Source organism: Eleutherodactylus coqui, chromosome 3, assembly GCF_035609145.1.
Source record: "Eleutherodactylus coqui strain aEleCoq1 chromosome 3, aEleCoq1.hap1, whole genome shotgun sequence".
NCBI lineage: Eukaryota > Metazoa > Chordata > Amphibia > Anura > Eleutherodactylidae > Eleutherodactylus > Eleutherodactylus coqui.
In genome coordinates, this window is record NC_089839.1 from 9,865,686 (window position 1) to 9,893,188 (window position 27,503).

At 50.8% G+C, this 27,503-nt stretch overlaps 1 protein-coding gene across 2 annotated transcripts in view; it reads left to right on the forward strand.

The window, feature by feature from the left end:
• The first annotated feature begins 5,361 nt into the window (after nucleotides 1–5,361).
• Nucleotides 5,362–27,503, forward strand: part of CLIP4 (CAP-Gly domain containing linker protein family member 4) — a 61,254-nt gene continuing 39,112 nt past the window's right edge. Inside the window, exons 1-6 of one of the 2 annotated variants that reach the window (XM_066595111.1) lie at nucleotides 5,362–5,439; nucleotides 13,699–13,852; nucleotides 16,485–16,624; nucleotides 19,953–20,046; nucleotides 23,351–23,512; nucleotides 24,870–24,988. In XM_066595111.1, the coding sequence (XP_066451208.1) occupies nucleotides 13,714–13,852; nucleotides 16,485–16,624; nucleotides 19,953–20,046; nucleotides 23,351–23,512; nucleotides 24,870–24,988 (654 nt within the window). In that variant the 5' untranslated portion in view covers nucleotides 5,362–5,439; nucleotides 13,699–13,713. Of the gene's footprint in view, nucleotides 5,440–13,698; nucleotides 13,853–16,484; nucleotides 16,625–19,952; nucleotides 20,047–22,040; nucleotides 22,905–23,350; nucleotides 23,513–24,869; nucleotides 24,989–27,503 lie in introns of those variants that run through there. The other variant, XM_066595112.1, reaches the window with a different exon arrangement.

The window sequence follows — 27,503 nt, forward strand, 5'->3', positions numbered from 1 at the left end:
GAATGCTGTGGACAGGTCGAACAGGATCAGTAGGGAGTAATCGCCCCTCGATTTGGCTGTCAGGAGGTTGTTTGACACCCTTGTAAGGGCAGTTTCTGTTGAGTACATACTAAATATGTATAGATTTTTTTTGTCTAATTTTTTTAAAGGGAAAAAAAGTGCCCAAATTTTTTTTAGCAGGATGTTTCCTTTTTTACCTTTCATTACTTTTCCTCTGAACTAGTAGGGACTTGAACATGATTCCCTACGATCATTCAGATAATAATATGCCCATGTGCAGCCGGCATTAAGAGGTTAGGCCTGTGTGGGCAGGGATAATATTTAATGTATCTTGTTGAATTTAGACCAAACTCACAGACACTTGCTCTTGTTGTGCACGAAAAAATTGTGCAGAAAGACATTGGGGAACTGTATGATGTTTATTAAAGGGATTTTTCACAATACTTAAAACTGCTCCACAGCCACTCAGTACTTCCTGGTGGCTACTGACCAAGTCATGCGACTGCTGCAGCCAATCACTGGCCATAGAAGGTCACCATTGTAGTCAGTGATTGTCTGCTACAGTAATAGGTTCTGATTAGCAGCAACCAGGAAGTACCGAGTGGCTGTAGAGCAATTTACAGTAATGGGAAAACTCCTTTAAGGGCTCATGTCCTCAAGCGTAATTTCACTGCGTATTACGCATGTGATATGTGGTGCAGTCAATGAAAGTACGTTGACTCACATTAGCGTATATACATTGCGTGTGAAAAAGATCGCAGCATACCCTATTTCACTGTGTATCACGCATGAACTGCCCTATTGTTTTCTATGGGTAGGGTATTCAATGCTGTCTATATGCGACGTCGCTACGAAACAGAGCAGGAAATTAAGAACAAAAAGGAACAAATCGCACTACGCATGACAGCGTGCGCGAGATACGCTGTCATGGGCAGTGCACTATCGCTGCCATACGCTGCGACAGTCGGCTCACCGTCGGCAAATTACTCATAGGCCCTTGAGCCCTTAGTCCTGCACATTGCATGCCCTATTCTCGTCTATGACAATGGGCCAGAATAGGACATGCTGCGATGTGTGAATAGCCTATTACGGGTCCGCGTGCCATCCGTAGAACACACGGCTGGGAATTATGTTCATATAGTACATACAGGGCTTAAGGCCGTGTTCACAAGTTCTGACAACACATCATGGAAGCACCCAGTGTAAATAGCGAATGTAGTCCTAGGCGCCATATTTACACAGACTGTCCTTATCATGGCCTCCATTGGGGTGGCATGCGTCTCCATGTCTTTACTTAGCTGCATGGGGGACAGCGAGTTGTGCCCGAGATTCTTGGGTGCAGCTCGCATTGCACAACATACGGACGCCCCATCCATGTGCAGGGCGGGACATCGTGCATTTCACGTCCCATTCTTGTGTGATAACCACATGAAAACAGGAAGTGCAGCATTTTTTTTCAATCTCGGACGGCGGGTCTGAGTGAAGACTTGCTCATATGAACGGACCTCAGCTGTGTGACTACGGCCAAAGCAGCAGACTGCGTTTTCCTCTACCGCAAGCCGTGGCGAGATGTTTTTTTTTTTTTATTTTAAACATGCATATTTACCAGGTTTTTATTTTAGTGGGAAATAACTGAAATATATTTATAGAGATATTATCTTAGGGTGGGGCTCAGGCTGAGCCGCCATCAGCACATCTACGTATCCCCCAAGGGATGTATTTGTGTGCATGTTGTGTGAACATTTTACATGTGCAAATAGTGCGCAAAAATACACACAACCCGCTGCCCTCCACCGAGATGGGCAATTAGAGTAATTAGTTCAATATGTCCTCTTTCTCTGCGCTAATTTGCCGGAAAACAGAGCATGCTGCGTATTTTGTGTGAACAAAGCCCGCCGCCCTCCCCGCTATACGAGTGGATATCGGGGGCTCTCGGCCCGCCGCCCCCCTACAGCCGGCTATATATGGGGATATCGGGGGCTCTCGGCCCGCCGCCTCCCTACAGCTGGCTACATGAGGGGATATCGGAGGCTCTCGGCCCACTGCCCCCCTACAGACGGCTATATGAGGGGATATCAGAGGCTCTGGGCCTGCTGCCCTCCTACAGCCGGCTATATAAGGGGCTATCGGCCCACTGCCCCCCTTACAGCCGGCTATATGAGGGGATATCAGAGGCTCTCAGCCCGCCGCCCACCTACAGCCGGCTATATAAGGGGATATCAGGGGCTCTTGGCCCGCCACCCCCCTACAGCCGGCTACATGAGGGGACTACGGCCCGCCGCCCCACTACAGCTAGCTATTTGAGGGGATATCGGCCCGCCACCCTCTACACCCGGCTATATGAGGGGATATCGGCCCGCCACCCTCTACACCCGGCTACATGAGGGGATATCGGCCCGCCACCCCTCTACAGCCGGCTATATGAGGGGATATCGGCCCGCCGCCCCATTACAGCCGGCTATATGAGGAGATATCGGCCCGCCGCCCCCCTACAGCCAGCTATATAAGGGGATATCAGGGGCTCTTGGCCCGCCGCCCCCCTACACCCGGCTATATGAGGGGATATCGGCCCGCTGCCCCACTACAGCTAGCTATTTGAGGGGATATTGGCCCGCCACCCCCTACACCCGGCTATATGAGGGGATATCGGCCCGCCGCCCCACTACAGCCGGCTATATGAGGGGATATTGGCTCGCCGCCCCCCTACACCCGGCTATATGAGGGGATATCGGCCCGCCGCCCCACTACAGCCGGCTATATGAGGGGATATCGGCCCGCCGCCCCACTACAGCCGGCTACATGAGGGGACTACGGCCCGCCGCCCCACTACAGCTAGCTATTTGAGGGGATATCGGCCCGCCACCCTCTACACCCGGCTATATGAGGGGATATCGGCCCACCACCCTCTACACCCGGCTACATGAGGGGATATCGGCCCGCCACCCCTCTACAGCCGGCTATATGAGGGGATATCGGCCCGCCGCCCCACTACAGCCGGCTATATGAGGAGATATCGGCCCGCCGCCCCCCTACAGCCGGCTATATAAGGGGATATCAGGGGCTCTTGGCCCGCCGCCCCCCTACACCCGGCTATATGAGGGGATATCGGCCCGCTGCCCCACTACAGCTAGCTATTTGAGGGGATATCGGCCCGCCACCCCCTACACCCGGCTATATGAGGGGATATCGGCCCGCCGCCCCACTACAGCCGGCTATATGAGGGGATATCGGCTCGCCGCCCCACTACAGCCGGCTATATGAGGGGATATCGGCCCGCCGCCCCACTACAGCCGGCTATATGAGGGGATATCGGCTCGCCGCCCCACTACAGACGGCTATATGAGGGGATATCGGCCCGCCGCCCTACTACAGCCGGCTATATGAGGGGATATCGGCCCGCTGCCCCCCTACAGACGGCTATATGAGGGGATATCGGCCCGCCGCCCCCCTACAGCCGGCTATATGAGGGGATATCGGCCCGCTGCCCCCCTACAGACGGCTATATGAGGGGATATCGGCCCGCCGCCCCACTACAGCCGGCTATATGAGGGGATATCGGCCCGCCGCCCCACTACAGCCGGCTATATGAGGGGATATCGGCCCGACGCCCCACTACAGCCGGCTATATGAGGGGATATTGGCCCGCCACCCCCTACACCTGGCTATATGAGGGGATATCGCCCCGCTGCCCCCCTACAGACGGCTATATGAGGGGATATCGGCCCGCCACCCCCTACACCCGGCTATGTGAGGGGATATCAGCTCGCCGCCCCACTACAGCCGGCTATATGAGGGGATATCGGCCCTCCGCCCCACTACAGCCGGCTATGTGAGGGGATATCGGCCCGCTGCCCCCACTACAGCCGGCTATATGAGGGGATATCGGCCCGCTGCCCCCCTACAGACGGCTATATGAGGGGATATCGGCCTGCCACCCCCTACAGACGGCTATGTGAGGGGATATCGGCCCGCCGCCCCCCTACAGCCGGCTATGTGAGGGGATATCGGCCCGCTGCCCCCCTACAGACGGCTATATGAGGGGATATCGGCCTGCCACCCCCTACAGACGGCTATGTGAGGGGATATCGGCCCGCCGCCCCCCTACAGACGGCTATGTGAGGGGATATCGGCCGGCGCCCCTCTACAGACGGCTACATGAGGGGACTACGGCCCGCCGCCCCACTACAGCTAGCTATTTGAGGGGATATCGGCCCGCCACCCTCTACACCCGGCTATATGAGGGGATATAGACCCACCACCCTCTACACCCGGCTACATGAGGGGATATCGGCCCGCCACCCCTCTACAGCCGGCTATATGAGGGGATATCGGCCCGCCGCCCCACTACAGCCGGCTATATGAGGAGATATCGGCCCGCCGCCCCCCTACAGCCAGCTATATAAGGGGATATCAGGGGCTCTTGGCCCGCCGCCCCCCTACACCCGGCTATATGAGGGGATATCGGCCCGCCGCCCCACTACAGCCGGCTATATGAGGGGATATTGGCCCGCTGCCCCACTACAGACGGCTATATGAGGGAATATCGGCCCGCCGCCCCACTACAGCCGGCTATATGAGGGGATATCGGCCCGCCACCCCCTACACCTGGCTATATGAGGGGATATCGCCCCGCCGCCCCCCTACAGACGGCTATATGAGGGGATATCGGCCTGCCACCCCCTACACCCGGCTATGTGAGGGGATATCGGCCCGCCGCCCCACTACAGCCGGCTATATGAGGGGATATCGGCCCGCCGCCCCACTACAGCCGGCTATATGAGGGGATATCGGCCCGCCGCCCCCCTACAGCCGGCTATATGAGGGGATATCGGCCCGCCATCCCACTACAGCCGGCTATATGAGGGGATATCGGCCCGCCGCCCCACTACAGCCGGCTATATGAGGGGATATCGGCCCGTCGCCCCACTACAGCCGGCTATATGAGGGGATATCGGCCCGCCGCCCCACTACAGCCGGCTATATGAGGGGATATCGGCCCGCCGCCCCTCTACAGCCGGCTATATGAGGGGATATCGGCCCGCCGCCCCACTACAGCCGGCTATGTGAGGGGATATCGGCCCGCTGCCCCCCTACAGACGGCTATGTGAGGGGATATCGGCCGGCGCCCCTCTACAGACGGCTATGTGAGGGGATATCGGCCCGCCGCCCCTCTACGTGAGGGGATTTCAGGACTCTCAGCCCGCCGCCCCCCTACATGAAGGGATATCCGGGGCTCTCAGCCCCCCGCGCTCCTACAGTCGTCCCGTCGCGCGCCCCACTGTCACTTCACTCGTCTTTCCCGCCCATTCTCCTCACACTGAAGCCGCTGGGTGACGTCACGACGCTCGCTTCTGCCGTGACGTATGAGGGGGCGGGGCCGCTGTGAGCGCTGGTCGCTGGATGGATGGATGGGGAGACGCTGAGGGTCATCGTGTGACGGTAACGGAGGGCTCTCAGTGACAGGAGGGAGAACGGAGGGAGACGGGGGGCTCCTAGTGACAGGAGGGGAACCGAAGGGAGACGGGGGGCTCCTAGTAACAGGCGGGAGAACGGAGGGAGACGGGGGGCTCCTAGTGACAGGCGGGAGAACGGAGGGAGACGGGGGGCTCTCAGTGACAGGCGGGAGAACGGAGGGAGACGGGGGGCTCTCAGTGACAGGAGGGGAACCGAAGGGAGACGGGGGGCTCCCAGTGACAGGCGGGAGAACGGAGGGAGACGGGGGGCTCTCAGTGACAGGAGGGGAACCGAAGGGAGACGGGGGGGCTCCTAGTGACAGGAGGTGGTAACAGGGTTAATTGGGGCTGATAGTGACAGGCGGGGAAAATGAGGGCTGATGGGTCGCTGACAGGAAAACTGGGCGCTGATAGTGACATGTAAGGGGCTGGTGGCACTGATACTGACAGGTGAGGGGGTAACTGAGGGGGCGACTGGGACGCGGACAGGTGAGGGGGGTAACTGAGGGGGCGACTGGGACGCGGACAGGTGAGGGGGGTAACTGAGGGGGCGACTGGGACGCGGACAGGTGAGGGGGGTAACTGAGGGGGCGACTGGGACGCGGACAGGTGAGGGGGGTAACTGAGGGGGCGACTGGGACGCGGACAGGTGAGGGGGGGCGACTGGGACGCGGACAGGTGAGGGGGGGCGACTGGGACGCGGACAGGTGAGGGGGGGCGACTGGGACGCGGACAGGTGAGGGGGGGCGACTGGGACGCGGACAGGTGAGGGGGGGCGACTGGGACGCGGACAGGTGAGGGGGGGCGACTGGGACGCGGACAGGTGAGGGGGGGCGACTGGGACGCGGACAGGTGAGGGGGGGGCGACTGGGACGCGGACAGGTGAGGGGGGGGCGACTGGGACGCGGACAGGTGAGGGGGGGGGCGACTGGGACGCGGACAGGTGAGGGGGGGGGGCGACTGGGACGCGGACAGGTGAGGGGGGGGGCGACTGGGACGCGGACAGGTGAGGGGGGGGGGCGACTGGGACGCGGACAGGTGAGGGGGGGGGGCGACTGGGACGCGGACAGGTGAGGGGGGGGGGCGACTGGGACGCGGACAGGTGAGGGGGGGGGGCGACTGGGACGCGGACAGGTGAGGGGGGGGCGACTGGGACGCGGACAGGTGAGGGGGGGGGGCGACTGGGACGCGGACAGGTGAGGGGGGGGCGACTGGGACGCGGACAGGTGAGGGGGGGGCGACTGGGACGCGGACAGGTGAGGGGGGGGCGACTGGGACGCGGACAGGTGAGGGGGGGGCGACTGGGACGCGGACAGGTGAGGGGGGGGCGACTGGGACGCGGACAGGTGAGGGGGGGGGGCGACTGGGACGCGGACAGGTGAGGGGGGGGCGACTGGGACGCAGACAGGTGAGGGGGGGGCGACTGGGACGCGGACAGGTGAGGGGGGGCGACTGGGACGCGGACAGGTGAGGGGGGGCGACTGGGACGCGGACAGTCGCTTGTAATACAGTTCCCTAATATATTGATCGGGGCGCTCTTACCCGCGTCTCGCCTCCGCTCGGTGAGGGAGTTGGACTGCACAGATGCAGTGGACACGCCATACATGCTACATACGTGTTCGTAAATCCAGCGGAGCGGCTCTTTCTTTTACACGCAGAAATGCGCGGCGATTACTCATAAAAAAAGGCCAAAATCGGCAGTGACCGCGCAGAGCTGCCGCCCGTGAACACGCAGTACATTCATGGATCGGATGCGCCCGTGTGAATGAGCCCTGGTAGCTTGTAGGAGGCTGTGGCTGCAGAGCATCGCTCCTGCTGCTGTAATCAGCTGTGTCAGGATGGTGATCTCACTGGCGCACCCTATTATCACCATCTGTTGGGCACTCTCTGCAGCCGCAGCCTTCACTACGGGGAATCGGCATGAAAGTTTAATTACAGGCCAATCCCCCTGGGTGCTGCGGGGGTTGGGGGGGGGGGATTCATGTTCAGAGCGATGGGAGCGGCACCGTACGGCTGCAGGGGATTGTCACCAGCTTATCTGGTTCTTAGCGGCCGGCCCACTGCGCCCAACAGGTTGGAGACCACTGATAGGATGGAGGCTCAGTACAGTAGAAGTCCTCCAGGACCTGATGGTCCAGTCACTGCTCATTACTCCATGGTACAACTGCTGTCTGCTGTGGAACTTACTGGGGACTATATATACAGCTGCCAGAGGGGGAAGCAGACTGACTGGGGATGTTATTGGGGACCCCATTTACAGCTGCCAGAGGGGGAAGGAGACTGACTGAGGATGTTATTGGGTACCCCATCAACAGCTGTCAGAGGGGGAAGGAGACTGACTGGGGATGTTATTGGGGACCCCATTTACAGCTGCCAGAGGGGGAAGGAGACTGACTGGGGATGTTATTGGGGACCCCATATACAGCTGCCAGAGGGGGAAGCAGACTGACTGGTGATATTATTGAGTACCCCATTTACAGCTGCCAGAGGGGGAAGGAGACTGACTTTGGATGTTATTGGGGACTATATTTACAACTGCTGGAGGGGGGTAGGAGACTGACTGGAAAATTTACTGCAGACTGTATTTACAGCTGCCAGAGGTGGAAGATGCCTGGGGATTTTAAATGTATAGCTCCAAGAGGAAAAAGACTGACTGGGGACTCTGTATCAACCCATGTTTATCTCATCTTTCATGTCTTCCTCATTTATCTGTCTACACTATATGGCGACTGAAGTGTTGGGACACATAGATGGGGGTTTTATTCCCATTTTTCAGTCCGGTGTTGGGCCTCCTTTGGCCTCCATGATTGCTGTCGCCTTCCTCGCCCGCTTCCCACCAGATCCCCGTAGATGTGTGGAGGGATTTGCCTCCATTCCTGGAGGAGCTTCAGATAGGGATTGGGGGAGGTGGTGGTGGTGGTGGTGGGGTGATGGGTGTGTTGGGCACACAGATACGGCGGTCTAGTTCATCCCGAAGATGCTCAATGGGATTGAGATCCGGGCTTTGGGCCAATGCAGTCTGCAGACACTCTGCCCCTCAGACCGAGCCTCAACCCTGCATTTATACCCACTGCTCACACATCACCTGACGGCACAGGATTAGTGGGGGTGGGGTCAATACTTTTCTCAACGTAGTGTATTTACATCTGCAAGAAGGGGAAGGACACTGACTAAGGGATTTACTGGGGATTATATTTACAGCTGCCAGAGGGGGAAGGAGGCTAGCAGTGATATGAAACAGGGGGGAGTGCATGCAAGGGGGTTTTGGTAGGTAGAAAGAAATGGGTCATGTGACTTCCATAATGGTGCTGGGGGACATACAGATGAAGATACACAAGGCGGCCCTTGGGGTTTCTGCTGTGGATTGGCTCCATTCTCATTCTGTAGCGCATATATATTTTCATTGGGAATATTTTTCTATAGTGAAGCCTAAAATCTCCGCAGTACTTCTCTGTAACGTGAACCGGGTTGTGAAGTCCCGTTCGCATCAACCAGGGATTTTTGAGGACTCGCCGGTTCCAGATCCGCGGAGTATAGACTACAGCGCAGACTCCTATTGACAGTAGTGGGGCGCAGATTATGTTGCGGACTGTACCTGACTCTGCACCACGTAGGGCTGATCCGCCGTGGCCCGCCATACCCGGAGTAAGATCCTCGCCGTTACATAATGGCTCGGAGCAGCTCACACTGGTCTGCAGAGCTGACACTTCTATGTAGTAGCTGTAGATGAGGCTCTACTTCCCTCTAGTGGTCGAACATTGGAATTGAACTCTGTGCTGAGGTCTAACTTCCATCTGTTGTCCGGGTTCAGATGATGCCAGTCTGGCAGCGGTATGACTGCTGGGTCTGTGAATGGATGGCGCTGGTTTTACTCCATCACTAGAGGTTTAGTGGCGGCGGAGGGTTGGGGCGGTTGTCAGGCCGCCATGAACCCAGCAAGGGAGGGAAGGGGTAGTTTCTCTTGTTCTGTATGCCCCTGTTAACCGATGAGCTACTGATGTCACGGATCGTCGGTAACCGCAAGCCGCGTATGATGTAATCCATATGCAGAATGAATACCGCGAGGACAGATCTGGGCGCCCGGATTTGCCTCTCAAAGACTTCAACTCTGAAGTGTCAAAACAGCCCAGACATGTTCCTCCTCGCTGCGGACGGTTCTTGGGATCCCGGCCAGGTACGTTGGGTGGGTCCTTATCTGCGACGGCACAGAGGGTTATGCAATAGACCTGGGGCGGACGCGTTCACTGATCGGGAGTGATGGCAGATCATAAAGTGGTACATTTGGGGTCACGTGGGTCGGATGCTGACCGCTCCCATTATTTGGTACCACGGAGGAGGTCTGTGGGTTTGTTTCAGGGTTGGCAGGTGGAGGCGTAGTGTGAATGAGACCCATCTACGATGCAGACTCCACAGCATGTGCCGTAAGTGTCAGGTAGATGTATATGGGGGCCACCTACCTGCAGAACAGGGGACCCCCATCCCACCTAAAGAGACGTCTCCTACCCCTCATCTAGGTGGGGAATGCACGCAGAGATGGCTGCATGTGTCCGGCGCCGTCGTTCACTACTGTTCGAGTTACGGCCTGGTGTGCGAATCGCCCATGTGAACACCAGCGAGGTGGCAGTAACCCTTTAATGGTCGTATGCCGGAAGGCCGTACAGCTTTCCAGGCTCTGTTCACATCTGCGTTGGAGCCTCCGCCAACGAACAGCACTGCATGTAGCGCTATATTCCCCATTGGAATGGGCTGGGGTATCCCAACGGACCCCGTTATCACATAGCAAGGTCCTCCAGTTGCTGTCATACTATGGATCCCGCACTGCTTCCGTTTATAGGCGACACGAAGAATATATTTTGAGAAAGTCCGAGGTACGTTGGCGTAAGATGTGAAATCTGCGCTGGCGGTGTAAACGCGCGAAATGTCTTCCAATTTCCGGCGTAAACCATTGTAGGTCTGTCGCGTTGTACGATGCTCCGCCTCCGGTTGGAAAGCATTGGGATTTGTGAAATAGCAGATTATTGATAAGGATTTTGCGCTTTTTTTTCACACAAGAAAACGCACATAAAGCCTTTAGTAAATCCCCATCTTTGTTTCAGTTTTCCAGCGTTAAGAGCTCTGCTTTCTGTCAGTGAATTTGCATATTTCCCAGAGGAGCTTGCATGCCCTCGCTCACCTTCTAGGTGCTCTCCCCAAGGAGAGAGGACCCCCCTCCCTACTGTAGTGGAAGTAAAGCACGGGGTGAAGTATACGGCGCCTTGGGAAATCGTGGGCATTTCCACAATGGATTACAGTAATTCGGCAGTAAATCTGCGGCGGCCGGGTCGCCTAAATAATGTGGATTTGGCCACATTTTTACTTGTGGAGCAGCTGCGGAAAACCGTCCTCGTGAAGAGGACCTAAAAGTTCTTGTGCCATTCGAGAGGAAAAAAGTGATATATTTTTGCACAAGTTTTTCTTTTTTTGCCTTTTTTCCGCTTCTCTCAGCACTTTTTAAAAGGTAGGTGGAGGGTCTGCCTGATGAATTTGCACTAGAAGCCGGCATGAATGCTAGCATATAGCTGGTGTAGATTTCCCTCTCTGGCGCACGGATACCCAGAGATGCGGTAAATGTGTTAGGCGGGCACCTCTTAATAAATTTGTTGCTTTTCACGAATACCGGCGTATGAAATTTGCCACGTAATGAGGTTGGCACATGCATGTACTGCACTTCTTGCTGGGATTCATGGTACATTCGAAGGGTAAATCTCTGCTAATGACTATTCCTCTTCAATGACAGCAAGCAGATATTGTAGAAACAGTAATTAAAGGGGTTGTCCAGTCCTAGCCTTCAGATAGGCCATCAATAGTAGATTAGCGAGAGCCCACTGTTGGAGACCCCTGCTGATCAGCTGTTGCTGTGCACTAAGCCGATCTGTATAGGAAGCAGAAGGCTCCGTTGCTATTGCAGTGGCCAGACTTGGTATTGCAGGCTATTCAAAATGAGTTCAGTGCTGAACCGTGGGGTCCCATTAATAGGTTACAACTAGATAAACCCTTTAGATGAAGCACAAAGCTAAACTCAAGTTCTGCTGTACGGCGCCTCTGTATGTATTGTGAGACCCTATGTCTAACGGTGATGCTTCCGTCAGACCCCTCAGCTCTCCATACCTCAGTGTAATTCCCGGCGATGACGTCTGCCCGATCTCCTCCGGTGATGTCACCACTAGTTGGCGCACCCACTGACTTAATTACTGTGTAGAGAGACGACTTTAGTTTGCTTGTCATTAAATATCTGAAGCCTCCGGTGAGGACACCCGGCCGCCGGTACACTGAGGGAGAGACGCCTTAATACCGTGGAGGATTCGTCCCGTCGCTCCTCGGCTTTGGTCGCCGTAAGTTTTCATAGCAAATTTTTCCGGTGCGTCTGAAGTGAGAAAATGAGGCGTATTTGTGGCTAATTCGTACGGCCGCGCTTCTACAGACGGATTTGGCTCTTTTCAATGCACAAATCAATGGATTTCCGGGTGTAAAATCCGCGTCAACAAGTGACCGATTCCGACTTTTTATTTATTTTTTTTATATATACCGTATATGGTTTTCATATCCGTGTCTGCAGCATGTAGACTTTGGCGCTGACTCTCATTGAAAGTAATGAAGCGTGAAGTTGAAATAGAATTTATGGTACGAAAAAAAATGGCGTATGAACATGGCCTCCCGCTAACTTTACACGGGCGAGTGTGATATCGGACCAGAAATGACCGCCTGATATCGCGCTCGCCAACATGCTTTTTTTTTTTATTTCCCCCCTTGGATGCAAGACGTTTTTATATCAAAACTGTCTGGCATCACTTCGTGGAAGCGTCAGCCGCAGCGGGGGGGCGCGGGGGTCTCCCATTGTTTTCAATCGGTGGACATCGCATCGCATGCACCTAGCACATGGTGTGATGCTGCCGCCGGCCTTCATTGAAAAAGATAGGCAATGCGAGGGCACAGCCAAAGACGGGACGTAACGCGATTTGTTTCCCGCGTTGCATCTGACCCCACTCAAACGAATGGGGTTCATACTCGTGCGTCTCGCAACGGGCGACTCTCGTGCGACTTTCTCGGCCGTGTGAAAACAGCCTAACGCTCTCTTCCATCTCCCTCCTCGCTTACTTTCTACTTTAGGTCAAGAGACTGCAGGGTTTATATGTACATGGGTTTGCATAGGAGCTGTAGACACAAAACGAGAGGAGATTTTTAACTGTGACTATTTATAAAGTTGCTTCAGGCAGGAATAACTTTATGATGTGGCTCTACAGCTCTGATGGGAGCCGCCGCCTCTGAAGACCAACGACGGCACCTATAAAGTGACGATCTGTCGCACGGGCGATCGGGGAGATCCTGAGGCTCTGCGGCCCTTCTTCGCACTGCGTCCCCTTAACTCCGTAGTACAAGGGATAAATGTCAGAAACCTGAGTGCCGGGACCTCCAGTGATCCCTTGATCGCTTCGCATGCTTGACAGCCACTCCATGACACTTCTATGGGAAGGAGGAAGATTGCTGAGCGCATGGATCCCCATTTGTTCTTTATGAATGAAGTGGTGGTCACGTTGGCGCACGGCCGCGCATGTTTCTATTTTACGTCCTAAAAATTTAAATCCATGTTGCAGAAAAAAAGGGATATCCCTTATTGATGTATTTTCCGTGTCTGGAAGCCACACGTGAGTTGGCCTCGTTGAATGGGTTGATCCACGGTGGTGCTATCTTATACGTGTCTCCTATTGAACTCTGTTTGATTCTTCCAACGTGGATCGCGTCGTCTGAACGTAATCTCACCCTTTCCCGGCGCGGCGGGCGGTTGGGGTGCTGGGAGGACTTGGAGAGGCAGTGCTGCGGTAGCTCGCAGCTACAGCCTCCTCGGGTTGTGTGATGTTCCCCTGGCGTCCCTCTGATAACACTGCTGGGCTTCTCTCTGTCTGCGATCAGCTCTTGTAATAAATTGCAGAAACCCTTGAGATGTTTGGAACGCGCAGAGTTTTCTGCTGAAGCTGGAATAATAGTGGCAGTGTATAATATGCCGAGGGAGGTGACAGAAGAGCGGGATATTCTGAAATCTAATGAGCCTGGTGACAAGCGAGTGGCACAGCTGCAGGCAGGAGAGAGGGGCACCGTGGGCGATCTGATTGTGCCTGGCACTGCCCTATTGTAACAGCTTTAGTCCTGGCATTTGTCCAGCCTCTTGTGGGTTTTCTCTGATGTCCTTCTTCTCTTTCTGCACCCGCAGGTGGTTTTCTAGAAAATGACCATTGAGGACCTGACTGTCGGGTACCTCGAAGGACACACTCTGCCCGTTCTACGCCGCTTCCAGGCGTGCTATCAGGACTCCTACCGACCGGTCACTTTCTCCGTTGCTGCTGCTCCAATGCCGTCAGACTGCGGTGAGTGGGAGCCGACAGCCGGCGCTGATATGTGGGGGAATTACGTAAATTCAATTCTTTTATAGGAAGCAATAGTAATATATGTTAAAAAAACCACGTTAGAGTGACATGTGAAAAGTTTTGCTCTGTGGGTTCCGGGTGCCGAGACCCCCGCTGATCACTGAAATGAAGGGGCTGCAGCTCACCTGAGCGCTGTTCGCCTTCGGCTGTCAAGAGGAGCTGACAGACGAGCAACAATGTCAGCCTGCAGCCCCTTCATTTCAGTGATCAGCGGGGGATCTCGGCACCCAGAACTCACTGAGAAACACTTTTGACATGTTGCACTGACATTTCAAAAGCAGCTTTTTTTTTGTTCTTTTAAGTGCAGTTAACCTTTAACCCCTTAGTGCTGCGGCCTATTTTGGGCCTAAGGACATAACAATTTTGGGGGGTTTTCAACTCCACTTTTCAAAAGCCATAACTTTTTTTTATTTTTCGACTTGGCCATATGAGGACTTGTGTTTTTTTTTTTTGGGGGGGGGGTTGTGCAGCGAGCTGTAGTTTGTATTGGTACCATTTTTTGGGTACATATAATGTATTTCATAACTTGTATGAATTTTTTTTTGTAGGGCAGGGAGAAAAAAACCCACAATTCTGCCTTTATTATTTTTTATAGCAGCAGTAATCATGCAGCATTAGCATGTCATTTATCCTGCATGATTTTCTGCGAGTCGATACGATTACAACAATGCGGAAATTATATACGCTTTTTTTTTTTTTCTTTTCCGTTTTTGCACAACTGTTCACAGGCGTGATTTAAAAGGCTATTTAGCCCAGTAAGCTCGAGATGTGTTCTTTTCCCCGCACTCTTACACTGTATTTCACGCATCCCCTTTCATCTGCAAATGCGCACAAAATATTATTATTGGTACCATTTTGGGGTACTTATAGTTTTTAATCACTTTTATTTCATTTTGGGGGAAGGCGAGATATAGTGTTTAAAAGAAAAATAGGAAAGTGGGCAAAAAAGTTTTTGTTTTTTTATTTTTTTTCTCTATGATCACTGTGATAATATACTGCAGTACTGATAATAATCGCGATCATAGCCCATGGCAGACCCGGATGCCATTATAATTTGGTTGCCATTGCAATCCATTGGCCCTCTGCAATTATATAGCAGAGGGCCAATGACATCACAGAGGGAGAGCGCCCCCTGTGAAACCTTCACATGCCATGAGATCATTATTGATTGCGACATGTAAAGGCTGATTTAGACACAACGAGAATTGCTCAAAAGAATCTTTTCAACTCCAGAAACGTCCCGTTGGTGGCCCCCAGCCTTGTTCTTTTATCTAGCAGCTCCTTACTGTCTATTACATTCCTGCTGCTGACTCTTCACCTTGCAGATCTCATGTTCTTGCTGATTCTGCATCAAAGCCCCTGCAAAATCCGCATTTAAAAGTGTTAAGTGCATTAACCCTTTTCAATCCACTGTGACATTTTTCTACATTCTGATTGAAGCTTGTACAGCTCCAATGTCAGAAGACGTCCGACAGGGTATTCCTACCGTCTATTGCCAGCCACTCCGCTGTCGGAGCCTCTCTGTCGCGCACACACACTGGCTTTGGACAGCAGAGGCACCGTGTATAACAGCAAAAAGAGAGAACCTTTTAGGAAACCCTGAATCCAAAATTGGATTCGAAGGGGTTAAAATACAGGTCTGCGCCAAAGTCCCTACGGTGCAGATTTGAAATCCTCGTGTGGACAAAAAAGTGGCATGTCCCTTCCTGATTTTGAATTGGCATTGGGAAATCTGGACGTGGATTTGCCCGATTAAAAAGGGCTTAATCGGCATGTGGGTCTGCGATAACTAAAAGGGCAAACCTGCGCTAGAAATCCGTGACTTGGATGCGACCATTTAGACAAATCTGACATTGATTCCACTGTATGCACACAGCCTGACAGGAGTCTTTGCTTCAACAGGTATGTGTTAAGAGATTGTTGTAATGGGACATCAGGCTCTTTATCAAATGTGCGAAATATGTAACATATTACGTATCAGAATCTAAGATGGCCACTTGCATGACCTCATTTACTTCCAGCGGATTCTTTGCTTTGGGCAAACTTCATACCTTGACGTTTTCATACGTGTTCAGACATAGAAGTCCTGGCAGCGATGGCAAATAAACAACACTTTAGCATGGGATTTTCAGCATTACTTATCTTGTACTACTGCTTGAGTTATAATGTCTTCTACTCCAGTCACATCCAAAGCAGCATTCTGTATTCTTCTGGTTTGCTCTCAAAAGAATTGTGCCAATATTTAAAGTTATCGCCTGTGCACAGGGTAAGGGACAACTTTCGGATTGGCAGAAATCCAACAACTTAAACCTTCAACGGCCACAAGAATGGGGATCCTGAAGGTCCTCACATAAATGTAGCGGCGGTTGATCGTGTGTCCCGCCGTTGCTTTCATTTCAGTGGGAGCACCGGAGGTAGTGGAGTGTCTGAACTTCTACTTCCGGCAGTTCCCATGTAATAAATATAGCAGCGGGCGCATCCTCGACTGCCCCTTTTGGACTCCCGCTGATCAGAAAGTTTTGGGTTTTCTTACCTCTCCATCAAATCATTCCTATTTATTTTTCTTTTGCAGAATTCTCCTTCTTTGACCCACACGACGCCTCCTGTCAGGATATTTTGTTTGATCCGAACACCTCGGTTTCTGAGCTGTTTGCTATCCTAAGACAATGGGTCCCCCAAGTCCAGCAGAACATAGAGGTCATTGGGAAGGAGGTGAGTTTATGCACCTCTGTGTAACTGCAAGTGAGGAGGTTAGAGAAGCAGGTTCAGTACAGAGAAAATGCTAAGAAGCTTTCGGAAGTCAGGATCGATCCCACAGTGTGCAGCAAATTTTGAAAATGTCCTAAGGGCTCATTCACACTGGCGTATTGTCACTGCCTATTACGCAAGTGTATTTCCCATGCGTAACATGCGTTGAATGGGGTCAATGAAAGTCAATGGACTTTCACTCTTCCGTTTACACCTGCATGTAGGCGCTGCGTATTGATACATTGGAGAATTGCAGCATGATCTACTTCTCCACATATCTTACGCAGCCCTTGGATATGCTGTGTATGAAATGCTGTCCACATGCATGTATTAGGTATGGGCAGCATTTCGATACGCATCTTCGCTCTGAACAGTGCGGAGAATTAAAAAATATATATATTAAAAATCACTCTGCGCATGTCTGTGACGTAGTATTCCCGGGCATGCTTTTTTTTTCTTCTGCAACATGGATTTGAAAATGCACCCTGTCTCCACTACAGCGCAGGGTAGGGTTATTTGTGCAGAATTCACTGTGGATTTAATACAGAATCTCCATGGGTTAATATTGGATCTGCAGCAAACTGCGGCATGTGAACATGGCCTAAGTTTATGGTCACCTGATTGAAATCTGTATTGGGTCGGCTTCAGTGAACACTGTGGCAGAAATCGGTGGATTTTTATTTTTGCTGTGGTTTTCACTTCTCGCAGCCATGCATCTGCAAGCACATTTAGCCTAGTTCAATGCAGCAAATGCGTGTGTGCGGATTTGCGCTAGGAAATCCCCACTCACTGATGTGACCCATTAAACACACTAGCTTCGTCAACATGTAACTTTTTTTTTTTTTCCCCCTTCTAACGACACAGATTTAAAATCTACTCTGTATAACTACAGCACGTGATTTCTTTGCCCTTTCAATGGCCATTGTTGTGTTAAGATAAGAGAACAATGGCTCTTAAGGTAACTTGTTGTGGAAAGTTATCACGCAAATAATACCCCATTCACACTGACAGATGATCGCCCAAAAGTCGCTCAAACGACAGCTTAAATGACAGTTTTAAGCGATTATCTTTGCATACTTTAAAGTAGCTAATTAGGTACTATAGAATATGCAGCTGGAGTGGGACACCGCCGCGGCCGCTAATAGAACAATACAGCTGCTGTACGCAAGCAAATGGCTGTAGTGTTCTCTGTGCTTGCAGCTCGTGCCCCGCTGTGAATTCACAGCAGGACACAGGCACAGAGAATCTTATCAGTGCAGCCGGCTGATAACAGCCTGCTCCACTGATGACAGCTGATCGCTCAATTCTAGCAAGCTAGAATTCATCGATCAATGACTCGTGCACGAAAACCGAACGATGTCAGTGCATTTAGACAGAGCAAGAATCGCTCCAAACATACTTTTGAGCGATTGTCGTTGTGTCTAAAGCCTTTACAGTTTGCTACATCTGTACACCGCACCCCTCTATTCATGCTATATGTCTAAAACCCACCCTACGTCCCACTTCCATAGACAAGACCATCTCTTAAACATAACATACTGTCTACATGTTCCAAAACCGGCAGACAGGAGAGCAAAACCCCTTTAGCCTTGATAAGGGGGCTCCTAGCCCTAAGAGTCTAGACCTTCTTATCAAACACTTATGCCAGCTCCTGTTGATAGACCATATGTGATGTTAGTGGAAAACCCCTATGTACATTAATGTTACTTCTCTCAGATTCTCCGTATGTTTGGAGGGATTTCTCTAGATTCCTCCAGTCTTTCTGCTTTTCTTCCACCCTCTAAACCAGTTTTTCCCAACTCCAGTCCTCAGCGCCCCCAACAGGTCATGTTTTCAGGATCTCCTATAGTAAGAACACCTCTGAAGCTCCGGCAATAATTACATCACCTGTGCAGTACTGAGCAAATCCAGAAAACATGACCTGTTGGGGTGCCTTGAGGACTGGAGTTGGGAAACGCTGCTCTAAACACTTCCTGACTTTCTACTAAATCATCTCTAGTGTGTTTGCCCCATAGGCCCTAGTCATGTCACATTACTGCTGGGATGCACAACTTTTCTGGTCTCAGGGCAACATACTAAACCAGTTCCAAGCGCCACAAGGGACCTCATAATCTGAGACCTCATAATAAATTGAAGTAAGTTCCACTTCCAGGACTCCCACTTATTGAGAAATTGGGGGGCAACTTCCTCCCCAATCAGCATTGCAGAGAGAAGAGACAATGCATGTGGCTCTCTCCATTGTAAATGATGGGTGTCAAGGTAATGGCTGGGCGTTTCAGAAGTCCTATAAACTGCAATAAGGAGAGTTGCCTGCATATACGATGCCTCTAACTCACATACTCCTTTCTGGAGTTCCAAAAGGGTCTAGAGACTTGTAATACAGTGCTTCCCAAACTAATTCAGCCATGGAGCACTTTTTGAAGCAATAGTTTCTCGTGGAGCCCCAAAGCGGGACGCAGGGTGTGGTCAGGGGAGGGGCTAGGGGTGTGGCTTACCACAACCTGATTTTTACCTCCATTGTTATAAAAAGGAACGTTTCCTCCCTTGTCCTCTTCTGCTGAACTAAGGATGAGAGGTCAGGGGAGGAGGATCTTGGGTGCACACACTGACATCAGAGTGTGCACCGGGATCAGCGTCGCTGCGTGATTACCAGCCAGGGAGCTGCAGCACCCCTGTCGATCAGTACCGTGGTGAGCAGCCGTCGGCGCGCGTGACAGCAGAGAGGGCTCTGCGTGCCATAGGTTCGCCACCACAGACCTAGACCCTGACTATCACTTTTGGAGCCCCAAGGGCTAATATATAGGTGACCAAGACAGGGCGGCACATTGAACCCTTAGTACTTGCATGTTCTTGTTGCCCTGCAATGTGCCACCACTCTTCACCCTGACATGGAAACTACATGTGAGCAGCCATGCATAGATATTTGCATCCAGATGATTGGGGGCCGCACAGAATGGCATTGTGAACTACATGTTGTGCATTCCTGCATTAGAGCCTTCTGTGTATGTCAGGAGTATGCCCTGAATTGTACCTTTGACAGAAGGCTCTAACACATCTCACTGGACAGTCCTACAATGAGACATCGCCCATTGTAAAAAAAATGTATGTTTTTTTAAATGTTCTCTTGCAGGCCTCTGCATAGATAAGAATAGTACAATATACTTTTCTATACAATGTATACCCACCTGACCGAGGCAAAAGGGCGATGCTTACGTGTTCCCTTGGTATTCATTTTGAGCATCTCTGCACCGACTGTGTTTTCACTTTGTATGTAACTATTGGTTGTTTGCAGATTTTGAAGCGTGGCTGTAATGTCAATGACAGGGATGGACTGACGGACATGACTCTGCTGCATTACACGTGCAAATCTGGAGCGCAAGGCATTGGTGAGCTGTGTGTCTATATGGACTTCTGTACATCGGTGTCATTAGCAGGCTCCTCCGCTGGAAGCCGTTCCACCCTCATATGCAACCAATGCTGCTCATCCCATGTACATATACACTGAATGATCACTGCATCTTAGGAACAGCCGGCACGTGATGCCTTGTGATCAGTAACGCGGTGCCCTTAATGGCTGCATCACCATCTGTTCCCAGGTAATGTGCCGATCTCTCCTGCGCAGCATAAGGCAACATTTGGCAGTTATGGGTAAATGTGGTGACTTGAGCGACTCTTCTCTTTGGGCAGATTGTTGGTGCTTGGAGATATGGTGCCAGTATTTATCAAACGGTCACACTTGTTGGCAGGTCCCGAACCGCGATGTGAAGAGTGTACCAATTGTAAGGGAAGGCGACAGCCCTGGGGTATGCCTGGCTAAACGAACAATTATGAAGAAAATTGCCAGAGGCAAGGGAATAGCCTAATGGTTACACCCTCCCAAACACAAAATAATAAATTGTATACTTGATTAACATATATGCGCTCAGAAAAGGACAAAGTCACTGTAAAATAAAGGAGTAGGTGGCTGAACTAGATCTGGAGTAGATCCATAGAGGAACTTAAAGCCCATTTACAGTGGATGAATTTGGGCAAACGATGCCCAACACTCGTCCCTGTGTGTACTCGCTCCCGTGCTGTTTCACAGGAGCGAGTATCGCTAGCTCTCTGACAGAGCGGCCAGCAGGGGCTGGGACAGCAGGAGGAGATTTCACTCCCGCCCCTCTCCATCCACTTAACAAAGTGGCAGTTCAGTACTAAACGGCTGCTGTTTACACTGAAGGATCATCGTTCAGATCATCGCTCATCATTTAAGCTGCATAAAATCCTGAGTAATGATCGTTCAGTGTGTTAGGTGAATAGAGGGGGACTAGGGAGAGAGAGAAGTGAAATCTCCAGCCACCCTGCTGGCCGCTCTGTTGGAGAGCGCCCCCCCCCCCCCCCCCTCCTGCATTTGCTCAAACGAGTAATCAGTTACTCGAGAAGACCGATGCTCGCTTGAGTATCTGCCTTAAACAAGTGTGCTCGCTCATCTCTCTATATTAGCTAGGCAAGCTGAGAGGGTATGATACAACAGTATGAGTTAATAGAGGTGCTGTGCAAGCAGCCTGATTATGAGTTTCCTAGGTAAGCTGAAAGGGCCGTCATTTATAGCCACTATCCTATTCACACAGCATGCTATCCTCAGGGAAACGACATAACTGCAGGCAGCCAATACTGGGACACACAGGGTGTTAGTTGATAGAGGTCCTATAAGAAGCAGCCAAAATATAAGATTCAGTGCATTGCTATGCTAATTATGTCTTAATCAGAGTTGTGACATAGGCTGGAAATATGAGAGAGATCTCTGTATATTCATATGGCATATAAGCTGCTGTGTTAGTATGCTGCGCTGTTGTGTTATCCAGTAAACTGCTATGCTGGTTGTGCATTGAACACAGCTGTGATAGAGATTAGCAATGTCACAGTGGTCTCTGGTATACACACACAGCATGCAGTGTTTTGGGAAATCGTGTGACTTTTGGCAGTTGGAGAAGTCTCTATTAAACCACGAAGACTGCCTAGATGCCCAGCTTTCTATAACACACGTCCTCCCTCAGGTAGGCTATAGTATTGGCTGCCTGCAGTTATGTCGTTTCCCTGAGGACAGCATGCGGTGTGAATATGACAGTGACTATAAATGACGGCCCTTTCAGCTTACCTAGGAAACTTATAATTACAGCTTGCACAGCACCTCTATTAACTCACACTGTTGTATCGTACCCTTTCAGCTTGCCTAGATAACATACACTTAGTTCCTCTATGAACATTCTCCAGATCTAGTTCAACCACCTACTCCTTTATTTTAGTGTCTTTGCCCTTTTTTGAGTGCATATATGTCAATAAAGTATACAATTTATTATTTTGTGTTTCAGAGGGTATACCCATTAGGCTATTCTCTTGCCTCTGGCAATTTTCTTGGTAAGAGTGTACCAAGGCTCCATGGACAGACATCCGACAGAAGATCACACAGCGGAAGGCCACATGGGGTTGATTTTAGAGGCGTGAATGTCTGGTATCTCGCAACGATGTGCCACAGTGGACCAAGTGACCCAGCAGTACAACAGAAGTAGTTATGTCGACTGGAGTTCAGTAGCTGAAAATCACCAAGGGTCGCTGATGACCCTGCATCATCACCAACAATGTCCTGGATGGGCCTGGGAAGGATGTCAATGGACCTCGGACATGTGGCAGGAGGTTGTCTGGAGTGATGAGTCCTATTTTCTGCTGAACTGTACGGATGGCCAGGTACACATCTGGCGTAAACAGCCTGAAGCCATATTCCATGGTGCATCGTTGGGGTCCAGCCGGCCAGTGGTGACGATGTCCTGGTCTGGGGAGCATCTTCCTGACATGGCCTCGGGCCGTCGATCATCCTACCACAAATGGTAAATGGTGAACACCACAGAGACCTGTTCGCTGACCATCTGCACCCATATCTTCAGTAAGTCTTCCCCGACCACAACGCTCTGTGTCATCGAACTCCGATCACTAGTGGGTGGCTGTAGGAACACGACAATGAATTCTCCACACTGCCTTGGCCCCCAAACTCTCTGGACTGGAACCCCATGGAACATGTTTGGGATATGATAGAAAGGGCCGTGAGATCTGCTCCCACGTATCTGCAAAATGTGCACCAACTAATGGAGCTGCTGCCCCGGGCATGGGGGCGAGGTAAGTATGGAGGATGTTCACCACCTTGTGGAATCTGTTCCCCCGGTGTTCGAAAGCTGTGATCAACCAAAAGGGTGGCCCAACCTGTTACTGAGTAGGTGTTCCTAATGCAGCAATCATTCAGTGCAAGAGCATATTAACACGTATAACGCATAGCATGTAATATCTTGTTGTTGCAACAATGTATCCTTTGACTTTTGATGTGTCATTTGCGTTATAACTTTTCCCTTTTTTTGTTCAGTTTCGATCTATTCAGAATATGTTGTAAATAGAAGAGATATCTCCAGAAATTGTCCCGCTCTCCGCTTTATACGTGTACATGGTGGCTCTGGGGTCATAAATTAAATAAGCAGACAGGAAGCAGTAAATCGCGCTCTTTATCTCCCCCTCGGTTCTGTCAGTGGATGCACAAAACGTAATTTGGAAGCAAAGCAATGATTGGCAATGAGCCATCTGACAGTTCCAGTGCGTAGAGCTTTGTCTTAGTCACCAAATGCAATATTTCTGTTCTTAAATGTACGTGTGATTTCTCTGTCGCAGGAGACGCAGAGAGCGCCACGAAATTCGCCTCTTACCTTATTGACATTGGAGCAGACGTGAGTTTACGAAGTCGCTGGACGAATATGAACGCTCTGCATTACGCAGCCTATTTCGATGTTCCAGAGTTGATACATCTTATACTGAAGGCTTCGAAGCCAAGAGGTAAGTCTGGCAAACAGAGGTGTCCTTAATATACTTGATGTCAGAATCCCACAAATATAATACGCAGTTTGCAGGGTTATTGGTTCATACCCTCCTGCCGCAGGGACACAACTAGTCAATGTCTTCCAGGCCCGCGTTTTTGTCCTATGCTGCTTAGAGAGACGAGCCATGTGCCAAACCAGTACTCACCTTCAGTTAGATGGCACCCGGCTCGGAAGGTTTGTTGGTGGCCTCCCCATCATCTGAAAAAATATACATTGCACTGATCGACAGTCTACCTGTGCAGAAGGCGGCAAGATGGCAGCCTATACACACCAGAACAGCTCAGGGAATAAATACTGTACCGGAATCAAGCTCATAACATGAGTGTAGCCCCAGGACCAAGTTCGTACACAAATCCAGAACCAAGCAATTGTGTTTTGGGGGTGTTAATGGGCTGACACCAGCGCCTCAGGACCTTGGAGGGGTGGAGACAGAATGAGGAGGATTCATGTATCTCCAAAAGACACTGCCACATGACGGAGATATTCATATAGCTGGGCAGACCTAAGGGAGTGATCGCCTCTGGCTTACATTCGCCAGATGCCTCCCTTACCAGCTGGTGGTCAGCGTTCTGGGCAACAGCGCAGGTCACACATAGTGAAGGCCAGCCATGTTTCAAACCTATAAAGTACCCGGCCCCTCGCCTTTTTGGCTCTATACCCAAACTCCCTCTCCGTGTACATGGTCTCGTTTGCCCTCCAGTACTTGGCCGCAGAGGCGTAACTTGAAGCTCCCGGGCCCCAACGCAAAACTTGTAACAGGGCCCCCAACTATAATGCTTTATTCATAGTACTGGGCTCCCTATGTGGAGAAGAGAGGCCTTATGGGCCCCCTAAGGCTTCTGGGCCCGGGTGCAGCTGCATCCCCTATAGTTACGCCAGTGCTTGGCCGCCTCCACCCCTTCTAGTCTGCCTTCTTATCCCCCCCAACTCATTTGCCCTCTGCAGCAGGCCTCCCCCGCTGTCCCGAATCTCATCTCGGCTTACTCGGCCTGCTACATATCGTTATTGTGGATATAATGCTAATATCGCTCAGCACCGCTCTGTATTTTTCTTGTACACTAAAACAGCGCCGCGTCCTGCCGCTTCAGAGCTCGTTGGTTTTCTGTGTTTGTTTTGCAATGTTAAGCTCGGCGTGACCGCGTTTGAGGGAGCAAAGTTGTCTGCGGGCGACTGCTGTGCAACCTTTTCTGTCTCTTTTCTATGATTTACTGTCAGGAACTAATGTTGTATTTTCCTGTGTGAAGAGATAAAAGTGACATTTCCGTCAGTGGTGCGGCATGCCGTCCCCGCTGTGACTGATTCATTTCTTTCAGATGTCGATGCCACCTGTAGTGACTTTGATTTCGGGACTGCGCTGCACATCGCTGCTTCAAACCTCTGCTTGGGAGCTGTGAAAGCCCTGCTGGAATATAGAGCAAATCCTGCCTTCAGGGTAAGAGAAGCAGAACTCGGAGCGAGGAGGTCTGCGCCAGCGGAATAAGACAAGTTTATTTTGTTGGCATCTAAAGAGTTCACGTTGTGTAATTCTGCAGGGTCAGCAAATCTACATCTTTGGTTACCTGCACATAGTTGTAGTTCCTAGTGCTCTGGTATCACTACTGTGGGCATGGATAAACAAAGATGGCCGAACCGCTTCTCTGACTACCTTCTCTGTTGTGCGTTGGCATACATTAGTAGTCTAATGGCCCCCTTTTGGATGAGAAAATTCTCGTTTCAGCGAGTGACCTCACCGCTGACTCGTTTGGGTTTGTGCAGCTTGTTTAGACAGGCAGATCATCATTAGGAATCGTTCACTTCTTGTTTATTGTTTCCTATGTGAAATATTGAGCGGGGAGTGTTTAAACAGAACGAAATGTGAACGAGCCGCCGATGAATTTTATTCCTGCAGAAACTGAATGATGAACTAAAAGTGCACGAGCCTCGTTCGTCGTCAGTCATCGGCTCGCATTTAGCCCAAACGATTATAATTGTCATTCGTTTTTTGGACATTTTAACAATTTTTTTTTTTTTTTTTGAAGGATGATCATTACATCTAAACGCACCTTAAGACATTACATGCAGCTCACATGGGCAGCACTGGTCAATCAAAGCAGGTGTAGGGTCTTAGACTAATGATGTCTACTAATGCACAGTGTGCATCAGGTACTCAAAGTGGTTCGGCCATTTTTGTTTATCCAGGACAGAAGGGTTGCTTGAAGCAATTCGGGGGAAATGTTCATATGAGCGCCACATTGCGCTACTAAGTAGAAAAACTACTTGCATTGCAGTGTATCCTTTTGGCCGCTGTGGCAAAGGCAAAAGTGTGGTGACCCATCATAACATACTACTGCCTTAGAGCTCCTACATGTGAACCTAATCTGGACCTTGGTGATACTGATTCCGAACACGATGGTAAAAGGGAATGAGATCCTTTTCTTTTCTTAATCAAGTTAAAGTTTGTAATTGTGCATTTAATACCTTCAAGGGGTTGTATCAAAATTTCAAGTTCTCCCCTCTCTACAGGATAGAGGATAACTTGCTGGTAGGTGGGTGACGCGCTGTCCGAGTACGTGCGCTCAGCACTCCATTAATTTCAATGGGGCTGACAAAAATACCGGAGTGGGTGCTGCATAGAGATCTCAACAGTCCCATTGACCACTAATTGAGCACTCGCGGTCTATTCAGTCTCCTCCTCACTGCGGAGAGTACAGTAACCCTGCAGTGAAGAGGACAGGGGACACAGAACCCCCATTCTCGAGATCCGGAGCAGTGAGACCCCCACTGATCAGCAAGTTATTCCCCCTATGGATGGGGGGGATAACTTGCAATTTTTTTACAACCCCTTAAATGGGTTGTCCCGCGAAACAAAGTGGGGTTATACACTTCTGTATGGCCATATTAATGCACTTTGTAATGTACATTGTGCATTAATTATGAGCCATACAGAAGTTATTCACTTACCTGTTCCGTTGCTGGCGTCCTCGTCTCCATGGTGCCGTCTAATTTTCAGTGTCTAATCGCCCGATTAGACGCGCTTGCGCAGTCCGGTCTCCGTGTTGAATGGGGCCGCTCGTGCTGGAGAGCTGCTCCTCGTAGCTCCACCTCCCCATCACGTGTGCCGATTCCAGCCAATCAGGAGGCTGGAATCGGCAATGGACCGCACAGAAGACCTGCGGTCCACCGAGGGTGAAGATCCCGGCGGCCATCTTCGCAAGGTAAGTAAGAAGTCACCGGAGCGCGGGGATTCAGGTAAGCACTATCCGTTTTTTTTTTTCAACACATGCATCGGGTTTGTCTCGCGCCGAACGGGGGGGCTATTGAAAAAAAACAAAAACCCGTTTCGGCGCGGGACAACCCCTTTAACCCCTTAAGTACATGGCCTATTTTGGGCTTAAGGACGCAATGATTGTTGGCGGATTTTCATGGCTTTTAAAGAATAGAGAACTTTTTTATTTTTCCGTTGATGCGGCCGTATGAGGGCTTGTTTTTTGCGTGGCGAACTGTAGTTTTTATCAGCGCCATTTGTGGGTACATAGACTATATTGTAAAACTTTTATTATTTTTTTTATGGTAGCAGGGAGAGAAAACGCATCAATTCTGCCATGGATTTTTTTTTTTTTTTTTACAGCGTTAATCATGCAGCATAAGTGACACACTGTATTTTTTCTGCGGGTCGGTACGGTTACAACGATACCAAAATTCTTACATTTTGTTTTTAGGTTTTTCCACTTTTCTGCAATAAAAACCCTTTTTTTTGGAAATCTTTTTTTTTTTTTTTTTTTTTTTTTTCTTAATCGCTGCATTTAAAGTCCTGTAACCTTCTTATTTTCCCATGGGCGGAGCTCTGTGGGGGCTTATTTTTTGCGAGATGAGCTGTAGTTTTTTATTGGAACCATTTTAGGGTACATACGACTTTTTTGATCACTTTTATTGCATTTTTTGGGAGGCAGAATGCTAAAAATTTTGTG